A 20,870-nucleotide genomic window follows, 5' to 3' on the forward strand; every position below is an offset into this window, starting at 1 on the left:
TATTAAAGTAGCTTAAAGGACAGTGTTTTTATGTCTGACAAGCATAACAGTGGATGAAACTTTGGACTAACAGTCCATACATAACATGACCCTCCACATGACACCAACACTCCCATTAACACTCTTTTTAGTGACCGGTAACAATGATGGCGCTACATTATTTAGGGTAACGGAAGCCAAACTGAAAAATTAACGAGTAGGCATGCGGGCTAAGACTTATCAGATAGTGGAACAAGAGGAGAACTGGTAAGCATCTGTAAGGATGGAGTAGTATGCCAAGAGCAAGCAGTGTTTTCTTTTAAGGAGTGGTTCACCACTATGTAACTCCCCTCAAATTCCTTATTCCTAGCACAGTCTTTATAACAATAATAACCTGTTTAAGAAAATCTGTTTTTTTTATGTCTGCACTATACTGTAAATCAAATAAACTTACATATACAGCTATTTCATTTTTATGCAAGGTGGTATCAAAATGTTTTGACTTTAGCTCTGTTTACAAGCACTGTTTTTTCACTGTATGCCCTCCCTCAGACGCCTTAAAACCTGGCAGTAGAATTTGCTATTGATGGTCTGGCCCTTGGGGATGAATTCTCAATGCATAATGCCACAAATGTAAAAATTTTTTAATAATAATGAGCATGCATTTTGGTCGAGCTACCTCATCTTCCATTACCAGTAATGATCCATGAAGAATGGGTCATTCATGGCACGCTGATGGAGCTCTTGGGAGACCTTAATGCAACTCCCTCTGCTATGTCTCAGCAGCCTAGGGACAAAGTGGCAGTTCACAACTGCAGCAGTGGCAGCAATGTTGTAAATTGTTCTCTGATGATCATCTTGCACAAGTTCACGAATGGTTTCAACATTTTCGAAGGATTGAGCTCATTGAAGGTGTTCCTGATCACTTGTTGTCTTTTAGTGAAGTTCTTTCATTCTCATAGTGCGGTGCTTCTCAAAACACCTTAAATTACTCATTGCAGCAGCCCCGCAAACATGTTAAACATCATGTCAAATATGTCTGTGGCAGATTTCCTCCGTTTCAAACTGAATTTCACGTTCACCTTTTGTTCCTTTGTTGGGTTGTTGCTGTCCATGATGAAATAGCAGACATGGTAACGCAGATACCTAGCTCCAGTTACGCAGCTCCCAATGTACACAGGACAATGTCTTTTGGCACACTGACTTATAAAGGTCAATGCTCCCTGTGACTGGAGAGGGAGTAAAATCTTTCCGTGCCACGGGCATATGCCACTCCACATGTCACCGCTGTGCGCGCATGTCACTGGCAGCTGTTATTCCACATGTCACCGCTGTGCGCGCATGGCACTGGCAGCTGTTATTCCACATGTCACCGCTGTGCGCGCATGGCACTGGCAGCTCCCACTCCACGTATCACCGCTGTGCGCGCATGGCACTGGCAGCTGTTATTCCACATGTCACCGCTGTGCGCGCATGGCTCTGGCAGCTCCCATTCCACATGCCACCGCTACTTGCGCATTGCACTGGCAGCTGTCACTCGCACGCTACCAGTACAGTAGCTGCCACTGATATGTCCGTCTGTCATCGGTCTCAACGCGACTATTAACGTCTGTATACGCCACTGGACTCCTCACGGTTAAATACGTTGGTCACATGACAGCTGTATAAGCCGGTTACGGGACTCATTGTGTGTAAAGTTTTTCTGAAGTTGCGTAGTAGAAGAAGCGAGTTGCTCGGTCCGTCCGCTGTGCTTTTGATAAGCTTTTCTGGCGCCAGGAGAGACTCGGTCAAACACACACACACGTTGTCCGTCAGAAAGGTCTCTGTTTATTAACAGCAAAGATGGGGTTTTTATATGTTTACACTTTCAGGTACGTTCATAATCCTGTGAAAATTAATATTATTATTTTATTCTGTCGACGTTAATAATGTGTTTTAATGTCGGTAATAATTTCACGACTAACGCATATTTCTTAATATGATTCAGTGACGCTCCCTGTAACTGTTACCTCTGCTGAGGGATTCTTTTTTAAATGAAGCTCATCAAAACGTACTTGCGCTCATCTATGGCACAAGAGCGCATGAGTGGTCTGGCAACTGTCAGCATCAACTCTGAATTAGCAAAGGCTTTATCATATGAAGAGCTCATGTACGACTTTGCCTCAAGAAAGAAGGCAAGAAGTGTGCCTTTGTAAATTTTAAACATTGGAAAGCTCCAGCAGATGACAGTGTTGATTTTACTTAAGTTTATTATTGTTTTTTATTTTTATTTTATTTATTATAAATGTTTTATTTAAAGTATAATTTTATTTTGTATTTTTTTTTGCTGTAGAGCTACAATTGTAATTTTTAAATGATACAATTTATTTATGTATTTACTTTTAATAGAATAAAGTTCTATTTTGGCCCCTATAGTAGTAAGTTATATTTTATACTGTCTTAAGTCTTACCTTAGGTTAAACGTTTTTGAGAATTAGACCATCCAGCTAAGATAAATGTTATGTTGTTGATTGATAAAATCTGGATTAAGGATATTTTATTTTATTTTGTTTCATTTATTTAATTTTTAGTTTTTAGTTTCCCCCTGAGGGATTGCCACCTTATTGTGGTCAGGGGGTTTGCGTGCCTCAGTGACCTTAAGAGCTATACCAGCAGGAGCTTAGTCTTCAAGTGGGACACCCAAGTTGGACAGGTCTGAAGGTAGAGGCCTGACAAAGTGTAATCCACTTCTTCAGGCTTTGGACGCAGCTAACAACACAATTCAGCAAAGACAATACTGTTACTATAAGCACAGGGGGGAAAAAAGAGTGCTCGATCATGACGTGTACACATGATGCCCCCTTCACATTTCTGACTGCTCCCCCAAATTTTCTGGTCTAGAACCGGCCCTGGTATGCTGAGCAAAATTAAAATAAAACTTGAACGTGCAATCAATGATTCAAAAAGGCTGCATAAAGACATAAAAGGCTGGCACTAAAGAATAAATCCATACATCCATACATGTTCATATGACAAGAAAAATACAACACAGTAGGCTAATTAATTAAGCCTTGTGAGGCTTGGGGAATTGGGTTTATGAACGGGGTACAAAGGTTTGCTACACACACACACACATATACTGTATATATCTATATCTATATATATATATCTATATAATATATATAAAGTTAATATATACAAATATTAACTTTTAAGAAATAATCCACCACTTCATCCTATGTTTTTCTCATGTTTGTAACTACAAACCGGATGCCAAAAAAGTTGGGACACTATACAAATCGTGAATAAAAACTGAATGCAATGATGTGGAGGTGCCAACTTCTAATATTTTATTCAGAATAGAACATAAATCACGGAACAAAAGTTTAAACTGAGAAAATGTATCATTTTAAGGGAAAAATATATGTTGCTTCAAAATTTCATGGGGTCAACAAATCCCAAAAAAGTTGGGACAAGGCCATTTTCACCACTGTGTGGCATCTCCCCTTCTTCTTACAACACTCAGACATCTGGGGACCGAGGAGACCAGTTTCTCAAGTTTAGAAATAGGAATGCTCTTCCATTCTTGTCTAATATAGGCCTCTAACCGTTCAATCGTCTTGGGCCTTCTTTGTCGCACCTTCCTCTTTATGATGCGCCAAATGTTCTTTATAGGTGAAAGATCTGGACTGCAGACTGGCCATTTCAGTACCCGGATCCTTCTCCTATGCAGCCATGATGTTGTGATTGATGCAGAATGTGGTCTGGCATTATCTTGTTGAAAAATGCAGGGTCTTCCCTGAAAGAGATGACGTCTGGATGGGAGCATATGTTGTTCTAGAACCTGAATATATTTTTTTGCATTGATGATGCCTTTCCAGGCATGCAAGCTGCCCATGCCACACGCACTCATGCAACCCCATACCATCAGAGATGCAGGCTTCTGAACTGAGCGTTGATAACAACTTGGGTTGTCCTTGTCCTCTTTGGTCTGGATGACATGACGTCCCAGATTTCCAAAAAGAACTTCGAATCGTGACTCGTCTGACCACAGAACAGTCTTCCATTTTGCCACACTCCATTTTAAATGATCCCAGGCCCAGTAAAAACGCCTGAGCTTGTGGATCTTGCTTAGAAATTGCTTCTTCTTTGCACTGTATAGTTTCAGCGGGCAACGGCGGATGGCACGGTGGATTGTGTTCACTGACAATGGTTTCTGGAAGTATTCCTGAGCCCATTCTGTGATTTCCTTTACAGTAGCATTCCTGTTTATGGTGCAGTGTCGTTTAAGGGCCCGGAGATCACAGGCATCCAGTATGGTTTTACGCCCTTGACCCTTACGCACAGAGATTGTTCCAGATTCTCTAAATCTTCGGATAATGTTATGCACAGTTGATGATGATAACTGCAAAGTCTTTGCAATTTTTCGCTGGGTAACACCTTTCTGATATTGTTCCACTATCTTTCTGCGCAACATTGTGGGAATTGGTGATCCTCTACCCATCTTGGCTTCTGAGAGACACTGCCACTCTAAGAAGCTCTTTTTATACCCAATCATGTTGCCAATTGACCTAATTAGTGTTAGTTGGTCTTCCAGCTCCTCGTTATGCTCAAATTTACGTTTTCCAGCTTCTTATTGCTACTTGTCCCAACTTTTTTGGGATTTGTTGACACCATTGAATTTTGAATCAACATATTTTTCCCTTAAAATGATACATTTTCTCAGTTTAAACTTTTGTTCCCTGATTTATGTTCTATTCTGAATAAAATATTAGAAGTTGGCACCTCCACATCATTGCATTCAGTTTTTATTCAAGATTTGTATAGTGTCCCAACTTTTTTGGAATCCCGTTTGTATATAACATTTCAGAACTTACACAAAGGCTTGGAAAATAGCGCAATAAGATCCAACAGAATGTTTTTATTTAAAAATCCCACATTTTTTCCAAAGTTGAAAATGAAACGCAATGAAAAGTTTTGTTTTTTTGACGAAGAACAGGTAGATTCATATTCATTTATATTATTTGCCTTGTCTACAAATGTATATACTTTGAATAAGTTTGTGTTTGTTTAATTTGCTGTATATAAATATATATATACTGTATACAGACAGACAGGATCATTAAAAGGATATACACAGTTACACAATTGCCTAGAGTTTCCCTGGGAAGCACGACCTACATTCTTGAAGTTTTGACCCCTGAGGTAGATATACAGAAACTTTGATACAGGACATGAAACAATATCAATAAATGCACTGTGCATACTGCTCATAACTGTCTCCTAAAAAAAAGGTTACATTCATAATTCTGCACAAGACAGAAGGATTTCACAGATTCCAGGCAGAAATGGCTTTACAATCAAACACTGTTATGGAGTAGAACATGTGTCCTGTTTCTTTTTTGAAGGGTAAAATGTTCAAACCCAAAATGGTTTTAATAGAAATTCATCACCAGAAATGTTGTCCTGTGTGATAATGGAGGCACACAACAACTTTACTCAGTACAGTATACATTTTGGACCAAGGCAAGAGGAGGAGGCCCACTGTTTAAAAACAAAAACAAAATTCTAGGCCCTGTCCCCAACTTCTTTTTAAATTCCTAGTGGTTAAAGTTAAATAATTTCACTGACATTCAAGAATGTATGTAAAAATTAAGTAATTATTTATTTTCATGTGTTTGCATAAATTAAGTAAGTGTCATTTATTTTTTTATCATAGAAATGTAAATAGGGAACATTGTAGAGGTCTTATTAAAGGAAGTGATTGGTGTGATTATATATAGTGTTTCTTTTCACTTTATTTCTGTCACTTTAGGTTGCAGTTACTATATATTAAAAGCAATATAGTATTACAGTTTAGATTGAAACATATTGCTTAATTTAGCCTTGACAGTAGTCTTAATAATAATGACAATTTTAATTTTCTTAATCTCCTTTGGTTGTTTAATAGTAATTTGAGAGAATGCTGTGACATACAGAGAATACCAGATCAAGTGACTAGTGTACAAATGAACGGTGTAGGAAATGGGGTCGCTATAGGCCTCTGAATTTGTAAAATTTGATCAAACACGAGTGCTTAAGGTATGAACAGACAAATCGGTGAGGGATAATTAAAAATAAAGGGGTATTCAGAAACAATTTAAACGTTATGCAGATTTGCAAATAGTTGGTGTAACTACATAAAACTATGTATTGAAATGTGACCAAAAACAAACAATACTCAAGGACATAAACGAATGTCAAAGATAACATGCGTGTGAATTCCCATCTCGACAAAAATACATAGAAAAACGGATGTTTTTATATAATTACAAGTGCTCTGAACGCGCATCCCTGCTAATTCTCTGCTAACCTCGGAAGTTACAAAAGATACCGTGCCCACCACCACGCATACTGACCCACCACGCAGTCATTTTCGCCGCGCGCACCTCTGCGACTATAAACCAAGCTTTAAGTAGTGACAGTCGCACGTAGCGGTGACAGGTCGAATGACAGCCAATATGTGAAGACACCATGTCGAGTGACAGGTTCCTATTGCCGTGTCGGGTCGCGTGAAATGCGCGCATGGCCGTGCCGGGTTGGTTGCCATGCGCATATAACAGTGAAAGATCGAGTGCCATGGGCACGTAGCGGTGACATGTGAAGTGGCATGCGCAAGTAGCGGTAACATGTGGAGTGGCAGCTGCCAGTGCCATGCTCACGTAGCGGTAACATGTGGAGTGCCATGCGCACGTAGCGGTGACATGTGAAGTGGCATGCGCAAGTAGCGGTAACATGTGGAGTGCCATGCGCACGTAGCGGTAACATGTGGAGTGGCAGCTGCCAGTGCCATGCTCACGTAGCGGTAACATGTGGAGTGCCATGCGCACGTAGCGGTGACATGTGCAGTGGCATGCGCACGTAGCGGTGACATGTGCAGTGGCATGCGCACGTAGCGGTGACATGTGCAGTGGCATGCGCAAGTAGCGGTGACATGTGGAGTGGCATGCGCACGTAGCGGTGACATGTGGAGTGGCAGCTGCCAGTGCCATGCGCACGTAGCGGTGACATGTGGAGTGGCAGCTGCCCGTGGCACGGAAAGATTTTACTCTTACTGTGTGACTGTGCATGCAGCCTTGTGCTGCCATCTGTCGGCGTTTTACAAAATTAGTCTCGAAACTTTTTGATACGCCTCGCTTTCAAATTAGGTCATATAATCCCTTTTTCTGTCTTAATAAAGACTTTTAAACGATGCAGGAGCTTTGTACCGGTAGATTAACGGTAGATGGCGCTGCGCTGCACTGTTATGGTGTGTGCGCGTGCCCGGCTCTCGCGCGCTGCGAGCTAATGAATGTAGCAGAGGGGAGAAAAAGAGAAGGAAAACTTTGGTGAAAATGGCGGAAGGCGCAACGTCTCTAAAAGGACTGCGAGCACAAATGGGTAGGAACGCGTTAGTTACATCAGCTCTCGCAGAGTTTGCTTTACAAATTAGGCTTATGTGAGAAGCTCGAAGTGTTTTGGGAGCAGATTTTAAGGTTTGGGCTGAAAGCCAGACACTTTCATACAGACAGGCTGCAGTTTAGCGGCTTTCAGATGTGCAGATAACGTTAAATCGCGGTAAGCGTATTTATATTGCTCGATCACTGCTCCTGCAAAAAAAGTTGGACCGAACCTACAAATTGAATGTTTTGTGTGTGTGTGTGTAACTGGTCATTGTTTATTTAAACTAATTATGGATGTGGGTAGCTAACTGTGCGGGTAAGTAGTTTTGTATGCTTTTATATTGTTGCTGGTTGTATTTACAGGAATAAATACAGATTGTACAATGTACAGGGAGGAAAAACCTGGACATGGTCGTGGTCGATTGACACAGGTCTCTCTTTCTGTTTCTCTGTCTGTCTGGTTCGCTTTGGCCGGAGTCTCTGAGCGACACGTAGCTAAAGGATGCTCCTGTCATCTTGTGACTGTCTAGCTGACTAGCCAGAATAGCACCAGGGGCAAATAACAACTCCTTCATTTAGTAAATACGGGCAGATAAACGTGTGTTGTGCGCCTTTTTCAAGTAGTAAATACATGTGCCCGTAGTCGCTGTAGTTATTGTGAATCTCCGTTAGCCTATGATTGTTTTTAAAAAAAAAATCCTCTAGCTAATTAGCTTAACTTAGCTTATCAGCAGCAACTCTGCATACTTCACCGGCGCGCTAGTTTCCCCTTAGTCACCGTGTATTCGTGGTGTTAATCTCTCTGAGACTTGAGTGATATGTTGCATTTATCTGTTCAGTAAGATTTTTTTTTTTTTATCAGTTTATATATCAGTTTTGTAGATATTAGGGTTGTCACAATACCAACCAACTCTCCTTGGTATCATTAACTTCCTAGGTGTAATACCACGAGGCTCGATACCAAAACCAAATATTATAACAAATAATACATGTAAATACGTTAATTTAAGGTTGGTGGGGTTAGAATTAAGGTCGTTAGATTAAATAACATTTCCCTTATTAAGAGGAGGCTAGGCAGCGTAGTAGTTATTACTGTGGCCTCCAGGGTCTGTTCTCTGTGTGTTTCCCCACTAGTTCAAAGACATGTGGATTAGGCTAATTGGTGTGTGTGTGTGTGTGTGTGTGTGTCGCCCTGCGATGTATTGCCACCCTGTCCGGAGTGTATCCTGATTTGTGCCCAAAGTCCCCTGGGATAGGATTTAGGACAATCCCGCCCCCCATCCCCCATCAAGTGATATAAGGTTTACACAGGATCTGATTCTGAGATCAAAACAATAAATACAAGTCAACCAGTTCTGTGATTTTAGATTAGAATTCAGATATTTGCTATTTCGATTAGACAGAATCATCTTCTAAGAACAAATCTTTAAAAATTTTTACTTTGACATTGAGACCTCAGAGTTGAGTTACTTTGGTATTTGTTATTTATACATAGTTTTAAGCAATATCAAACTAGAAGGAGTACTGTTGTGCTTGATATCACAGCCCTGCATGATCTCAAGTGTGATATTCTGCCGCAGTTCCACAAACACCATTTATCATCATCAGATGTGATTTGTTTAATTATTTAACCAGTTATTTTGTTCTAACTAACATATAGCTAGTTTTTCCAGTTGTGGAGAGATAACCGTGACTTGTGGAGCTGGTGGCCAGCAGTGTAATTAAGAGGGGTAAAAAGCTTTAAAAGTAGTTCTTACTGGTCCTAATGTATGTAGTCAAAGGGTGAGGAGAATAAACCATGGAGGTGGTGGACAGTCCTGCAGATCTTGTAAGGTAGTCCTTATATTTCCATTTATTCTGCTATAAAATACTAGCTAACTTCCGGATTCCATGCTTGAATCACGTATAGTGTTGAAAGGACAGCTTGTGCGCTATTTAGTGTGTACAATCCCTTCTCCCACACAAGTAGCGCCATTGATCAGGAGTTAGAGAGGGATTTGAATTTAGCCTTGTGTTAAAAGCTAGGTAGTTTTTGTTAAAAGTATACAGGCAGGTTCGAATGCCATTCAAAACAACTTGGACGCAGTTATTAAGGAGACAAAGGGTTGTTTAAGATGTAATAACATTATCAGACGTGTTTTCTTGCAGTAAGAGATTTTGTGATGGGTTTTGAATGTGGGTTTTGGCAGGCAGCTTCTCTTACTTTAATATTTTGAATCGCAAACTATTAAAATATTTTCACCAAATACTATGACCGACAATGTTATTAACAGTTATTAGAACACCTGTTACACTATGTGTCTTACATTATACAACAATTAGATCTGACTTTCAACAAGTGGTGATAGTGAACGATAACAGCACTGGAATGTTTCTGATGTATATAGGGTAAAACAGTGTTCTATACATTGTTCTTGCATTTGTACCTACACTATACAGATATAAACAATAAAATTAGTGTCTGTTTTATCTAACTGTTCATCAGATACCATTAAAAACTTCCCTCTCACATGCCTGTAATCTGCTTCATTTTAGGTTCTGAATTTTAGGTTTTGAATTCTGACACTTTGCACATTACATTTGGACCCGTTTGGTTTACCAATTCTTAGAAATGTGTCTTGTTTGCGCAGCTCGGTATTTTAGTTCTAGATTTTCTCCAGTCACATAAGCCTTATATGTCTGAGAAAACATGCAAACACATTGCAGTGTTCATGTAGGATTCATCTTACTCCTAAAACATGCCCAGAGGTGCGTTGCCTGGGCTCATTTGCTCCCAAATTGTGAATGTGTGTGTGGATGGTGCCCTGCAGCTATATGATAACACCTCTTCTTAGCCCTGGCCCTGACCATAAAGCTGTTATTATTTTATAATAAGTTACAGAATAGTTCGAGAACGTTTTCATTTAACTGTTCGAGTAATGTCAGGGCTGTACTGCATTGTACGCTGTAATGTAATAAAACTATCCAATACCTGCAAGGGATAAAGAGCTGAAGGGAAGAATGCATTAAGCAGTTTAAATTCATAAGGTTCCAGTGATTTGCTTGTTTAATATCACTTTCTGTTTTGAACATGGATATGTTGTATTACGTTCCAGCACAATTAGTGTATGTGAACTGGAAATATGTTTTCTAAATTCATGAACTTGCTGCTGAAGCCACAGATTTTTTATTATTATTATTTATTTATTGATTTTGTGGCCTATCCAAACCAATTTGGCAGCATGGAGCTAATCAACTATTATACAGTCAAACAGTTTATTACAGTGTGGTTTTGAAAAAAATCATCAAACTTTGTGCAGCTCTAATGAACAGCACATGAAGGGGGTTTGGTGTTGTTGATACCAAGAGGCTTGAGGTTGTAAAATTGTTCCTGAGGTCGATAATGTACTTTGTTCTCTTTTGCAGCTTATCTTTTAAATTACCTCATACTAACAACTGACATTAAATGCCTGGAGAACTATACACATTTAAATTTTATGAAGGTTCGTATAGGACTTGGGAATATTTATGTCACATCACACTGCTTTCTGAGATTAAACTGCCTTTTTGGGAGTCTGTTCTGCCAAGGTGTTCTGAACACTAACAGTAGCTTCAGTGGAAATCACATCTTTCAGGCCACAAACAGGTTGGCCTTGTTGCTGAATTCTGAGCAATCTGGGAAGAATCAGTGGGAGAGGAAGAAATGCCTACAGTAAACAGTATGGCCAATTGTGAGCTACAGTAGTGTGTCCTGATCTAGAGAGCTGGCCCACTCCAGAAACAAGGATCACAGCTGACAGTGGGTTCATTTTTATTGACAAACAGCTCCACATGTGCTTTGTCCAACTGGACATTACTTCTGGGTGCATACACCTGGCTGTATTATGCACTCTCTCTACACTTGGTCTGCAGAGCTGTTGTTCCATTCTGACAAATGAGACACACTCAGAGATGCTTACAGTGGAGATGAGAGACCTGAGGAGCGTTCGTGCAAGGCAGCATGATTATGGATGTATATGACTGTTTCAGACCTGGTAAGGAAAACTTGAGGGATGGATGGAGTGCCCTTAAGGGCTCCAAAAGTACAGTCAAGGGATGATGGGAGTCTGTGACCAAATTTGGAGGACAGGTTACCTGTAGTAAGAAACTCTTTACACACAAATACTATATTATTTTGTGACTTTTGTTGAAAGTTTCCGCATCCATCCATCCATACAGGCACAAGATGGTATTCGAGTGACTTTTTCCATCGCTGGCAGTTACGAAGAGTGGATTAGCATTCATATATCTTGTGATTAGAGTTTTATGAATTTTATTTGTTTAAAGCAGAATTTGCTCATACCTCAACCTAAAATTATTCAGTTTGAAGATGTACCTGAATACTTGAATCGCCTGAATACAATATATCAAGCTTCTTATTTGTTTACTAGAATCCATTGTCAGAGAGAATACTATTAGTGTAGTTGAGATCACACTCTCGTTTATAAAGAGGTACAGGAAGAATTCAGCACAATGCTGACGTCCTGCATTTCCTCCTGGGGGTTTTATTGGTGTGTAGCAGAGCCATGTGATGCATCATGTCACATGACACAACATTTATGTGTAATTGCAGTATTTCTGTTGGTAACCTATACTTTCTTATTACATTTCACTATAAGTCTGTCTGTACATTTTAAAAATACCTGATAACTGTTGTTTCTGTAGCCTACAATGGAAAACATTTTAAAATATAAAAAAATAATTTGTAGGAAATCAGGTAATTTGCAAAACTTTGGTAGAAAATTGTGGTAAAGCAAGGTGTCCCAAAAGTCTCCATACATTAGGAGATTAGCATTAGAAAAATATACATTCATTTACTAAATATTTTCTACACAATTGCCTTTTTTGTTGCTCCCGCTCATGATGAACGCTTACTAACACATTTGTTGTTACAATTGAAATTGCTTAATTAAGTCCTTAATTAAGCAATTTCATAAAAGTCCTAATCTAAAAATGGAAAATATGTAGTGGTGTAACACCCGTCTGAAAAATCTAGATTACATCAGTGCTTGTCATAGTGTGACCCTTAGAGACCCGTGATCCTCAGAGGTGTCTGAAGCGTTTCCAGGCAGTCTGGTTACGTATTATATAGTTAATATATCTATTTATTGTTGTTTTTTTTTTGTTTGTTTTTTTTACACTGTATTATCTCGTAGTTAACAAAATTTAATCTATAAACAATGACATTTGGACCTTCCAAGTTTTATCAGTGAAAAGTTGAGCAATAATGTCTCCAGTAAACAGCAACAGTATTATTGTACACACTTACATAACAAGCTTAAAATAGGGACAGTTGTATTATGCTCATAAAACTGTACACATTGTAGTATGTATGTAGCAGTTTAAACCATTATTGGCTGCAAAAAAGTCTGACAACTTCTGGTTGCTGAGCAGAACAGAATTAAAACCCAGTGTAATGCTGTGTCAGAGATGTTTATTATAATTTTTTTATCATGTTTATTATTATTTATCATTTCTTGTCACATGCATTGAGGTCATGTACATGACTGTATATACTGTATGAGTAACATAGTGCATGAGAGAGGTACGGGCAATCACGGCCATACCCTGTGTGAAGGTCTGCATTATTGGCACGTGTAATCAAGCACTTCCTGTTGTCCTAGCTACTGCAGCAAAACACAGAGAGACACACACACAGAGCTCACGCAGACTGGTAACATGAGCTCACTGACCGGCCATGAGCTGACTCTCGCTGCCTGGTGTTCCTGTCAGTGTAGAGAAAGACAGAAGGCTGTAGTGTTTTTACATGACTGTTCCTAGTGTTTTCTCTGACTGAATCAATTTGGTACGTTGCTAAAAAAAAAAGTTTCATTCTAAAGTGTATTCAGCATAGTGACATAACAGGGTTACTTAATTTGAATTATCCGCAGCACATAATTGTTTTTGCCCCAGATGTGCCCCAGAGAACCCTAGCTATGGAGGTATCCTCTGTCTGAAAGGACACTCCTGTTAACACAAGCTTTATGGAACCCAGAATGTTTTTGCTTCTGAAATTACAAACACTCCCATCACCATATAAATATGTAGAAGTTTGTGTAATATCTGTATATTGGTCTGTTTTTGAGGAACAAGCCAGGGAGAAGGTAGGGGAAATGAGACTGTTTTTAAATATGTCATAGTTACAGTTGAGGCCAAACGTTTAATTACTCCTAGAATAAAGATGTTAACTTTGAATTTTTCATAAGTCATACGTTTTATTTCTTATGGCCAAAACATTGTGGACACCAGTCCATCATATCCATGTGTGTGTCTAGAAATTCTTTGTACACTTTTTACACTTTCCCTACATTAAACAAAGAGGTCAAAATTTATTCCAGCATGACAATGCCCTTGTACACAATGCAAGCTCTATGAAGGCATGGTTTGTCAGGGTTGCAGTAAAACCACTTGAGTGTTCTGCACAGAACCTTGAGCTTAAGCCCACTGAAACACTGACCCAATGTCAGTGCCTGACTTTACTAATGCTCTCGTTTTAAAACAATTGATTAGAAACATTAGTTTGCATCTTCTCCTCGTGCTTGGTGGGTTTCCTCCGGGTACTCCGGTTTCCTCCCACAGTCAAGAGATATGCAGGTTAGGCTAATTGGTGTTTCCAAATTGCCCGTAGTGTGTGAGTTTCTGTATGTGTGGGTGCCCTACGATGGATTGGCACCCTGTCCAGGGAGTACCCCGCCTCATGCCCTAATCCTCCTTGGATAGGCTCCAGGTCCCCGCGACCTACCCCTCGCAGTATAGAAGATGAGTGAGTGATTAAAAACCGAATTATTGCAATGTTGGTTCACTTTATCCAGTTTTTAGTGGGTCTTAACTTTACTCTTTAAACGGTCTTGAACAATTGAAATATTATGTTGTGAACTTTTGGGAACGTCTCATTGGCTAATTGTTAAAATTAACTTATAATTATGAGTGCATTTGTGGCTATATTAAAAGGCCAGTGCCATTTTACCCTTGATACCATTGGGAAAAATCTGTGTAACTCCACCACAGGCATTTAATTATTCAGTAGAAAGCCACAAAATAATTAATTATTTAATAGAAAGGCGCAAAAAAGGATAAATGAACTTTGGACTGAAAGGTTTAACAGAACTTCAAGACAGGTGAAGGAGTCTACAGTTAAGGGAGTACCCTATGACCTAGAAAACTCTTGCTCAAGAAATAACCTCCTTGGCATAAGAAAAAGGCAGACTGAATTTACAGGAAATCTCCAGGTTAATGACCTAGCATTTTGGAGGAGTGTTCTCTCCACAGATGCAACAAAAATAGTTTGGCCATAATCACCACCTTTTGTGTGTACTGTATTTCGGGGGAAATACAGCAAGTGAGGCTTTTAATCTGAAGAGCACCATCACACCTGCGAAGCATGTTAGTGGGAGCATCATGTGGTGGTGTTTTGCTATAAAAGGGACTGGTACACAGCAGAAAGTGGATGGCATAATGCAGAATGAGAACTATGATGGTGTATTTATGAACCTCTTAATTTGATATGACTGATGTGCCAAGATATTTTTTAGAAAATATTGTTTATTTTGTGAGGTATAGTAAAGAAGCTGTCAGTGTAAGTGCTGGCATGAATAAATTTATCACAAATCGTGATACAGGGGTTTTCAGAAAAGTAACAGATTTATCCTGGTGCCCCGCATCTGGTTGGAGATCTCGTCTTTTGGAGGCCCAGTGTGGTCTGTTTGGGATGCATGTGGTCTTGGACTCAGCTGTTGCAGACATCTATTCTCTGATGACTTGCTACTGCAGTCGCTTAATAGTCCAGGACTGAAATTCGCATTCGGATAGCCCCCAAATGAGGATGGGTAGCCTGCTGGGTTTAGTTCCTCTCAAGGTTTCTTTTTCTCATCATCTCGGGGATTTTTGTTTTGCCACCGTCACCCTCGGCTTGCTCATCAGGGACAAAATTTGATAATTATGATTTATACATATTTTCTCAAACTCATTTTAATTCTGTAAAACTGCCTAGTAACAATGAATATTTTTAAAAGCTCTATATAAATAAAATTTAATTTAATTTTCATAATAATGCTTGGACTACTGTACATCAATAAAAAGCAGATATGTATGTTTAAACAACACTTTTTTGGCTAAATTGTATCTCCTTGGCTTGTATGCTTTGTGTTGTTGTTTCTCAACATCTTATATTTGTTTTAGTGAGATGGGCTCGAACGCCTTGCTAGTTCATTGTTTGGCAGCTGTGTATTTGCATGCTGCGTGTTGCATGGCCCACAGTGGCAAAGGGTGACTCTGTGTCCTTTTGCATACTGAGCAGATTCGTCTGCTTTGTGGCTTTGAAGTACTCTTGAAGCAGCTCCTTTCACCTCAGTCTGGACACGCAGGTAGCCTGCAGGCTGCTACAATTAGCAAAAAAAACAATTACATACGTCTCCTTAAGTGGCTAAAATGGATGTAGATGAAATGCTGTAATAACTCAAAAATCATGTAACATCCGCGCAGCTTTAAATTGCCTGTTTGTACAGTAAAACTCAGATCAGAGTGCCTACAGATCAGAGCTTCATGATGAATAATTGAGTTATTGAGCCAATAAACATTCACTTGTGTGCCTCAGAAATAAATTCTAAATTACAAATGAATACCAAACCATCTTGTTTCTTTGTTTTTCTATATAGGAAAAGTTTTCCCTTGTGTAAAATAGGGCTAAACATTTTTTTTAATGTTTACTTCATCTCCGCTTTCTACAATTATTGATAATTTTGAATAACTAACCCCTTTTTTCAGTTTACTAAAATGTTAAGCCCAATTTTTACCCAAGCTTTGATAAGACTTTGTTTTGTCCATGCAGGTACGCCTAAAGGTGAAATTAAAATTGTCGTGGCAATTTGCGTACACTTGTTTTAGGATCAGATTTCATTATGTGTGACTGGGTATAAGTTGTGCAGAAAGATTTTTGATTCACCAGTTCTTACATCATCTGAGCTCTTTCCTGAAATCACACTCTTTCATCAGATTTACTGTACGGTGTACTTTTCTTACAAATGCTCATTCAGTTTGATGAATAAGCTTTTCAGACTGGTTTGTCAGTCATGTCTACATTCGGTACTTTGGGATACCCAAGTCTGTCAGCAGTATGGTAATTTGGGACAAATGCTCGCTTACAAAATGTTTCCACTTACTATAATACCTTTTTCTTTCTTTCTCTTTCTTTTTCTCAACAGGGATTATATAATTTCTTTTGTCAGGTTTTTTTAGTTTAGAATAAAGTTAACTCCTTTGGAATTGACTACTTGTAGTAATGTCGTACAGTGTAGAGTTTTCCTCTACTGTGTCCTATACTTAAAAAAAAAGCCTCATTCTCCTAGATGTGCTTTTGTTCATGGCTGTTTTTACAGCTGATAACCTTGCTTTGTTTTATTGTTGCCGGACATCCGGTACAGCCATTTCCCCCTTAAAATTTTCTGCTGTGTTGTAAATTTATGCTAACTATGCCTGCTACTCGGCACTAAATGTGAGAAACATGGCCCAAAACAGACACGGTTTAGTTTAGACAATGGTTAGTGTGAATTGAAGTAAATGAAGCGGTGTACAGTGGTAATGTAGGGCTGCACAATTATCAAAAAACGGTCACATTTTGATTCCTACATACACGCGATCTCCTTTCTGAATGACGCAGATGCATGTATTTTTCTGAATTCAGATTATGTTGCATTCACGTGTTTGCTTATTTATGTGACAACAATCCCAGATGCTTTCAGTTACATTTGCGCAGTGCAAAACAAAACACTATTAATTCACCAATCCGGGCAAAGTTTAGCAAATTATTCAGTTAATTAATTTGTGTACTTGTTGAAGTTGGAGTAGTATGGTGTTATTTTCATGACAACAATCTGAGTATAAAACTGTGTGTTTTGCACCTGATTTTATCCCTCAAATCCAGCCAGTCAATCTGGACTGGTGTGCAGTCTATAATATTTTATATTTCAATCTGTTTCTGATGGGCTTCTTTTGATGCTGTGTGTGTCCTCAATGCACATGTCTCAAACCATCACATTTGCTTTTGTTGTTGCGTTTATATAATTACCATTATTTTATCAGCATATGATAAAAGACAGATATGCACACTTCTAATTGAGATATAACTTGCTGTAAAAGTTAATTAAATGCCGCGGTGATTGCATTGGTTCTAGCTGTTACACAGACTCAAAGAAGAGAGTGCAAAGTATAGCGAATTATAACAGTACTATAACTCTGTGGAAACAAACTAATAGAACAGCGTCTATCAAAAAATTTGCATCAACATTTGTCAGTATAAATATCTATATTCTTTTCAAAGGGTGAACATTTTATATGCCCTTTCTGTCGTGCTTAAACTTTCTTCTCTTACTGGCACACATTCTTACTTCAGGGCCAGGGGTAGCTCAGTGGTTAAGGCATTGGGCTACGGTTCAGAAGATCCCAGGTTCAAACCCCACAACCACTAGGTTGCCACTGTTGGGCCCTTGAGCAAGGCCCTTAACCCTCAACTGCTCAGATGTGTAAAGTTGGTCTGGATAAGAGCGTCTGCCAAATGCCTAACTAAAAAGAACCATTGATCATGTTTTCTCTGTTTTTTTTTTTTGGTTTTTTTTTCGTTTCCTCCTTTACTCTCAAAGCATTACTGTATTGTCTCAGGACATATTTAATCATGGAAAAGGTCATCTGTTTTCTATTTGTTTCATGCATGTATTGAGCACACACCTATTCCACTGTTAATGCCCCTTGTTCCCAGTGCTTTACAATACTTAATCTGACCACACTGGGCTGTCACACTATTTGCTCTTATGGTCATTCTTCTCATTGTTTTGCATAAAGGCAGGTATGGCTGTTCCTTGCCTTTTTTTTTTTTTTTTTTTTTTTTTTTTTGTTTTTTTTTTTTTTTTGTTTTTGTTTTTGTTTGTTTTTTTGTTCATTGTTATATTTTTTTTGCCCCTTATATCACATGCAGCCGCAGCTGCACAGGCACAGGCTGAAGAGCGGCGGAGCCAGGCGGGGAGCAGCCCAGCATCACTTACAGCCAGTGCTGCCAAGAGCCATGCTAAACCAGGTATCAGCTTAAATAATAGTGTCCATGTGTGTTTCTGTTCATCTCAGTCATAAAATTAACAACGCAAATTGTATTTATGCGCTATCACAGCATCACTGTTTTTGTATCAAATTAGTCCAAAGCCATCTTTATGGCTTTTAAGTAAGACTGTCCTTAGTTATCAAGTGCATCTTTAAGCATTCCACAAAGTGCCATCCTCAGCAGAAGTGAGTGGTCTCCATGCAAAGAGAAATCTAACCAGAAGTAGTGCATGGATTAGGCAGGCCCGAAAGGGCAGAATCAATGGTGTCTCAGGATATTATAATATAGTTTGTACTGAAAATTGTTGCATCATTGAAATAATAGCTCATCATAACAGAATGTTATTGTCAAACATGTTGCCACATGAGCGGAAATCACTTTTCATCTGAAAGCATGGAATGTCCAGTTGGTGAGCGATGTGGCAAAAACCGATACTGTGTCTGAATACTTGTAATAATCTTGAGGACATGAGATGCACATTTAAAATGCTGAGACACCAACAAAACATTGGACCTCGATTATGAAAATCTTTTAGGGTTTTCTTTTGTGTGTGTGTGTTTTTTTTTTTTTTTTTTGTTTTTTTTTTTTTTTTACCGAAAAATTTAAATGTTAAATTTTAGCATCAAACAAAACATTCCTATGAGTTTGCAATGAGGATTCATCCATATGAAACCACTGACTATATTTAAACTTCTGTATTACAATGTTTGTATATTATATACACTGCCCGTTGCCATTTCAAAATGGTCAAATTACTGGACTGTCAGGCAAAGGAAACAATGTTATGATATTACCCAGCCTATGAACATTATTAGTCTTGAGTTATCTGTTTGACACTTGGGCTCTCAGCTGAGTAGCTCTCTCTAAATGAATTCACCTACAGTATATTTGCATTTCCTGTAGTGATTGATGGAGCAACCCTTAGAGTTGATGACAAACTCAGAGTAGCCAAAGAAAGGAGAGAGGAACAAGAAAAGCAGCAAGGTGGGTTATTCATTGTGCTGTTTTTTGTTTTGTTTTGCACACATGCATTTTTTTTTTTTTTTCTCCCTGGTTCTTAGAAGCAGCATATGTTATAAACTGTAGAAACACACTCAGACTGTGGTAACAAATATATATGTTCTGTGTTATCAATACAGCAGTGCGTGGCTCTCAGATTCTAGAGCGAGAACGAAAGGCCAAACTTCAGGTTGAGAAACAGATTGAGGAAAAACAAAGAAAGCTGGAGGAGCAGCGCAGGAAAGAGGAGCAGAGACGAGCTTCTGTGGAGGAGAAGAGGAAACAAAAACAGGAGGAGGAAAAGGTCAGCTCATTCCTTCTCTTTATAGTTTTAATATTTATTATTTAACTTTTAACAAAATTTAATTAGTCCATTCATCACAACATAGTGCATAAAATGTATGATATTTGACACTGCGCATTCTCATCAAGGAATCAACAATAAATACATTCCGCACCCCCTCCAATCGGCAATGAGCTTCACTGTAATCAATCAAACTTGCCTCCTTATGCACTATGGACAGTATGTTATGCTAAAAGTTATAGAGCAGCAATGCATTACACTTTCATTGGAAACTTAATTAAACTTCTCAGCAAATTGATTCTTTAGAGAAACTCTTAGGAGCATTTAGAGCCATTTGTGATAATTCTTATAACTCTTGTCTACATTTTTGTGCCAGTCGGTCAGCAGTTTCAGAAAGACAGGAACTGTTTGCTCCTTTAATGGTCTGCACTGTTTTTAGTTCTGCACATATTTTCTGGCTCAGTATGCATCATTCCTGGGTAAGAAGAGAAACTAGCTTTAGTTCTGTTACTTAAATATGATGAGGCTTGCTGACAGTGCTAATAGCCCCTGGTTTGTTTTCTAACTGAAAAGCTTGGGATTATTTACTTATACAGTATATATTGATTTGCTGCATAGGAGCACTATGAGGCAGTGATGCGGCGCACTATGGAGCGCAGTAATCGCATGGAGCAGAGGCAGAAGAGATGGTCTTGGAGTGGCCTGCCAGACTCGGATAACAAAAATGGTATGCGCACTGAAGCAAAAATGTTTCTAATTTATCTTTTGCATTTTTTCTTTCTCTGGCTTACAAATGATTTTATAAATGTGGTAGATAATAAACTCCAGACACATCAGGTAAAAAAGAAAAGAATATTCAAGTTTCCTGCAAACATTTGTTAATTTACAGATATTTGTATGTCTACTATTTTGCTTCAGAATATTAGTCTAACCTTCTTCTGAAGGTTCATATGACACACTATGCAAACTTTGTCAATGAAATACTTGCAAGTCAATATTAGTTTAAACGTTCCATGTATAATAGTGGAACTACCTGTGTGTTTGTTTGTTTCTTTTTCTTTTTTTTTTCTTTGTTTTCCATGTT

At 38.7% G+C, this 20,870-nt stretch overlaps 1 protein-coding gene across 11 annotated transcripts in view; it reads left to right on the forward strand.

Annotated features, from left to right (window-relative positions):
* The first annotated feature begins 7,259 nt into the window (after window positions 1-7,259).
* The window catches only part of map7d3 (MAP7 domain containing 3), a 34,200-nt gene continuing 20,589 nt past the window's right edge, over window positions 7,260-20,870 (forward strand). For 9 of the 11 annotated variants that reach the window (XM_053506029.1, XM_053506032.1, XM_053506033.1 and 6 more), the window contains exons 1-5: window positions 7,260-7,377; window positions 18,364-18,462; window positions 19,387-19,467; window positions 19,623-19,786; window positions 20,405-20,513. In XM_053506029.1, the coding sequence (XP_053362004.1) occupies window positions 7,332-7,377; window positions 18,364-18,462; window positions 19,387-19,467; window positions 19,623-19,786; window positions 20,405-20,513 (499 nt within the window). In that variant the 5' untranslated portion in view covers window positions 7,260-7,331. Of the gene's footprint in view, window positions 7,378-10,929; window positions 11,158-11,270; window positions 11,393-18,363; window positions 18,463-19,386; window positions 19,468-19,622; window positions 19,787-20,404; window positions 20,514-20,870 lie in introns of those variants that run through there. The other 2 variants (XM_053506028.1, XM_053506027.1) reach the window with 2 other exon arrangements.

This window comes from Clarias gariepinus, chromosome 10, assembly GCF_024256425.1.
Source record: "Clarias gariepinus isolate MV-2021 ecotype Netherlands chromosome 10, CGAR_prim_01v2, whole genome shotgun sequence".
NCBI classification, from domain to species: domain Eukaryota; kingdom Metazoa; phylum Chordata; class Actinopteri; order Siluriformes; family Clariidae; genus Clarias; species Clarias gariepinus.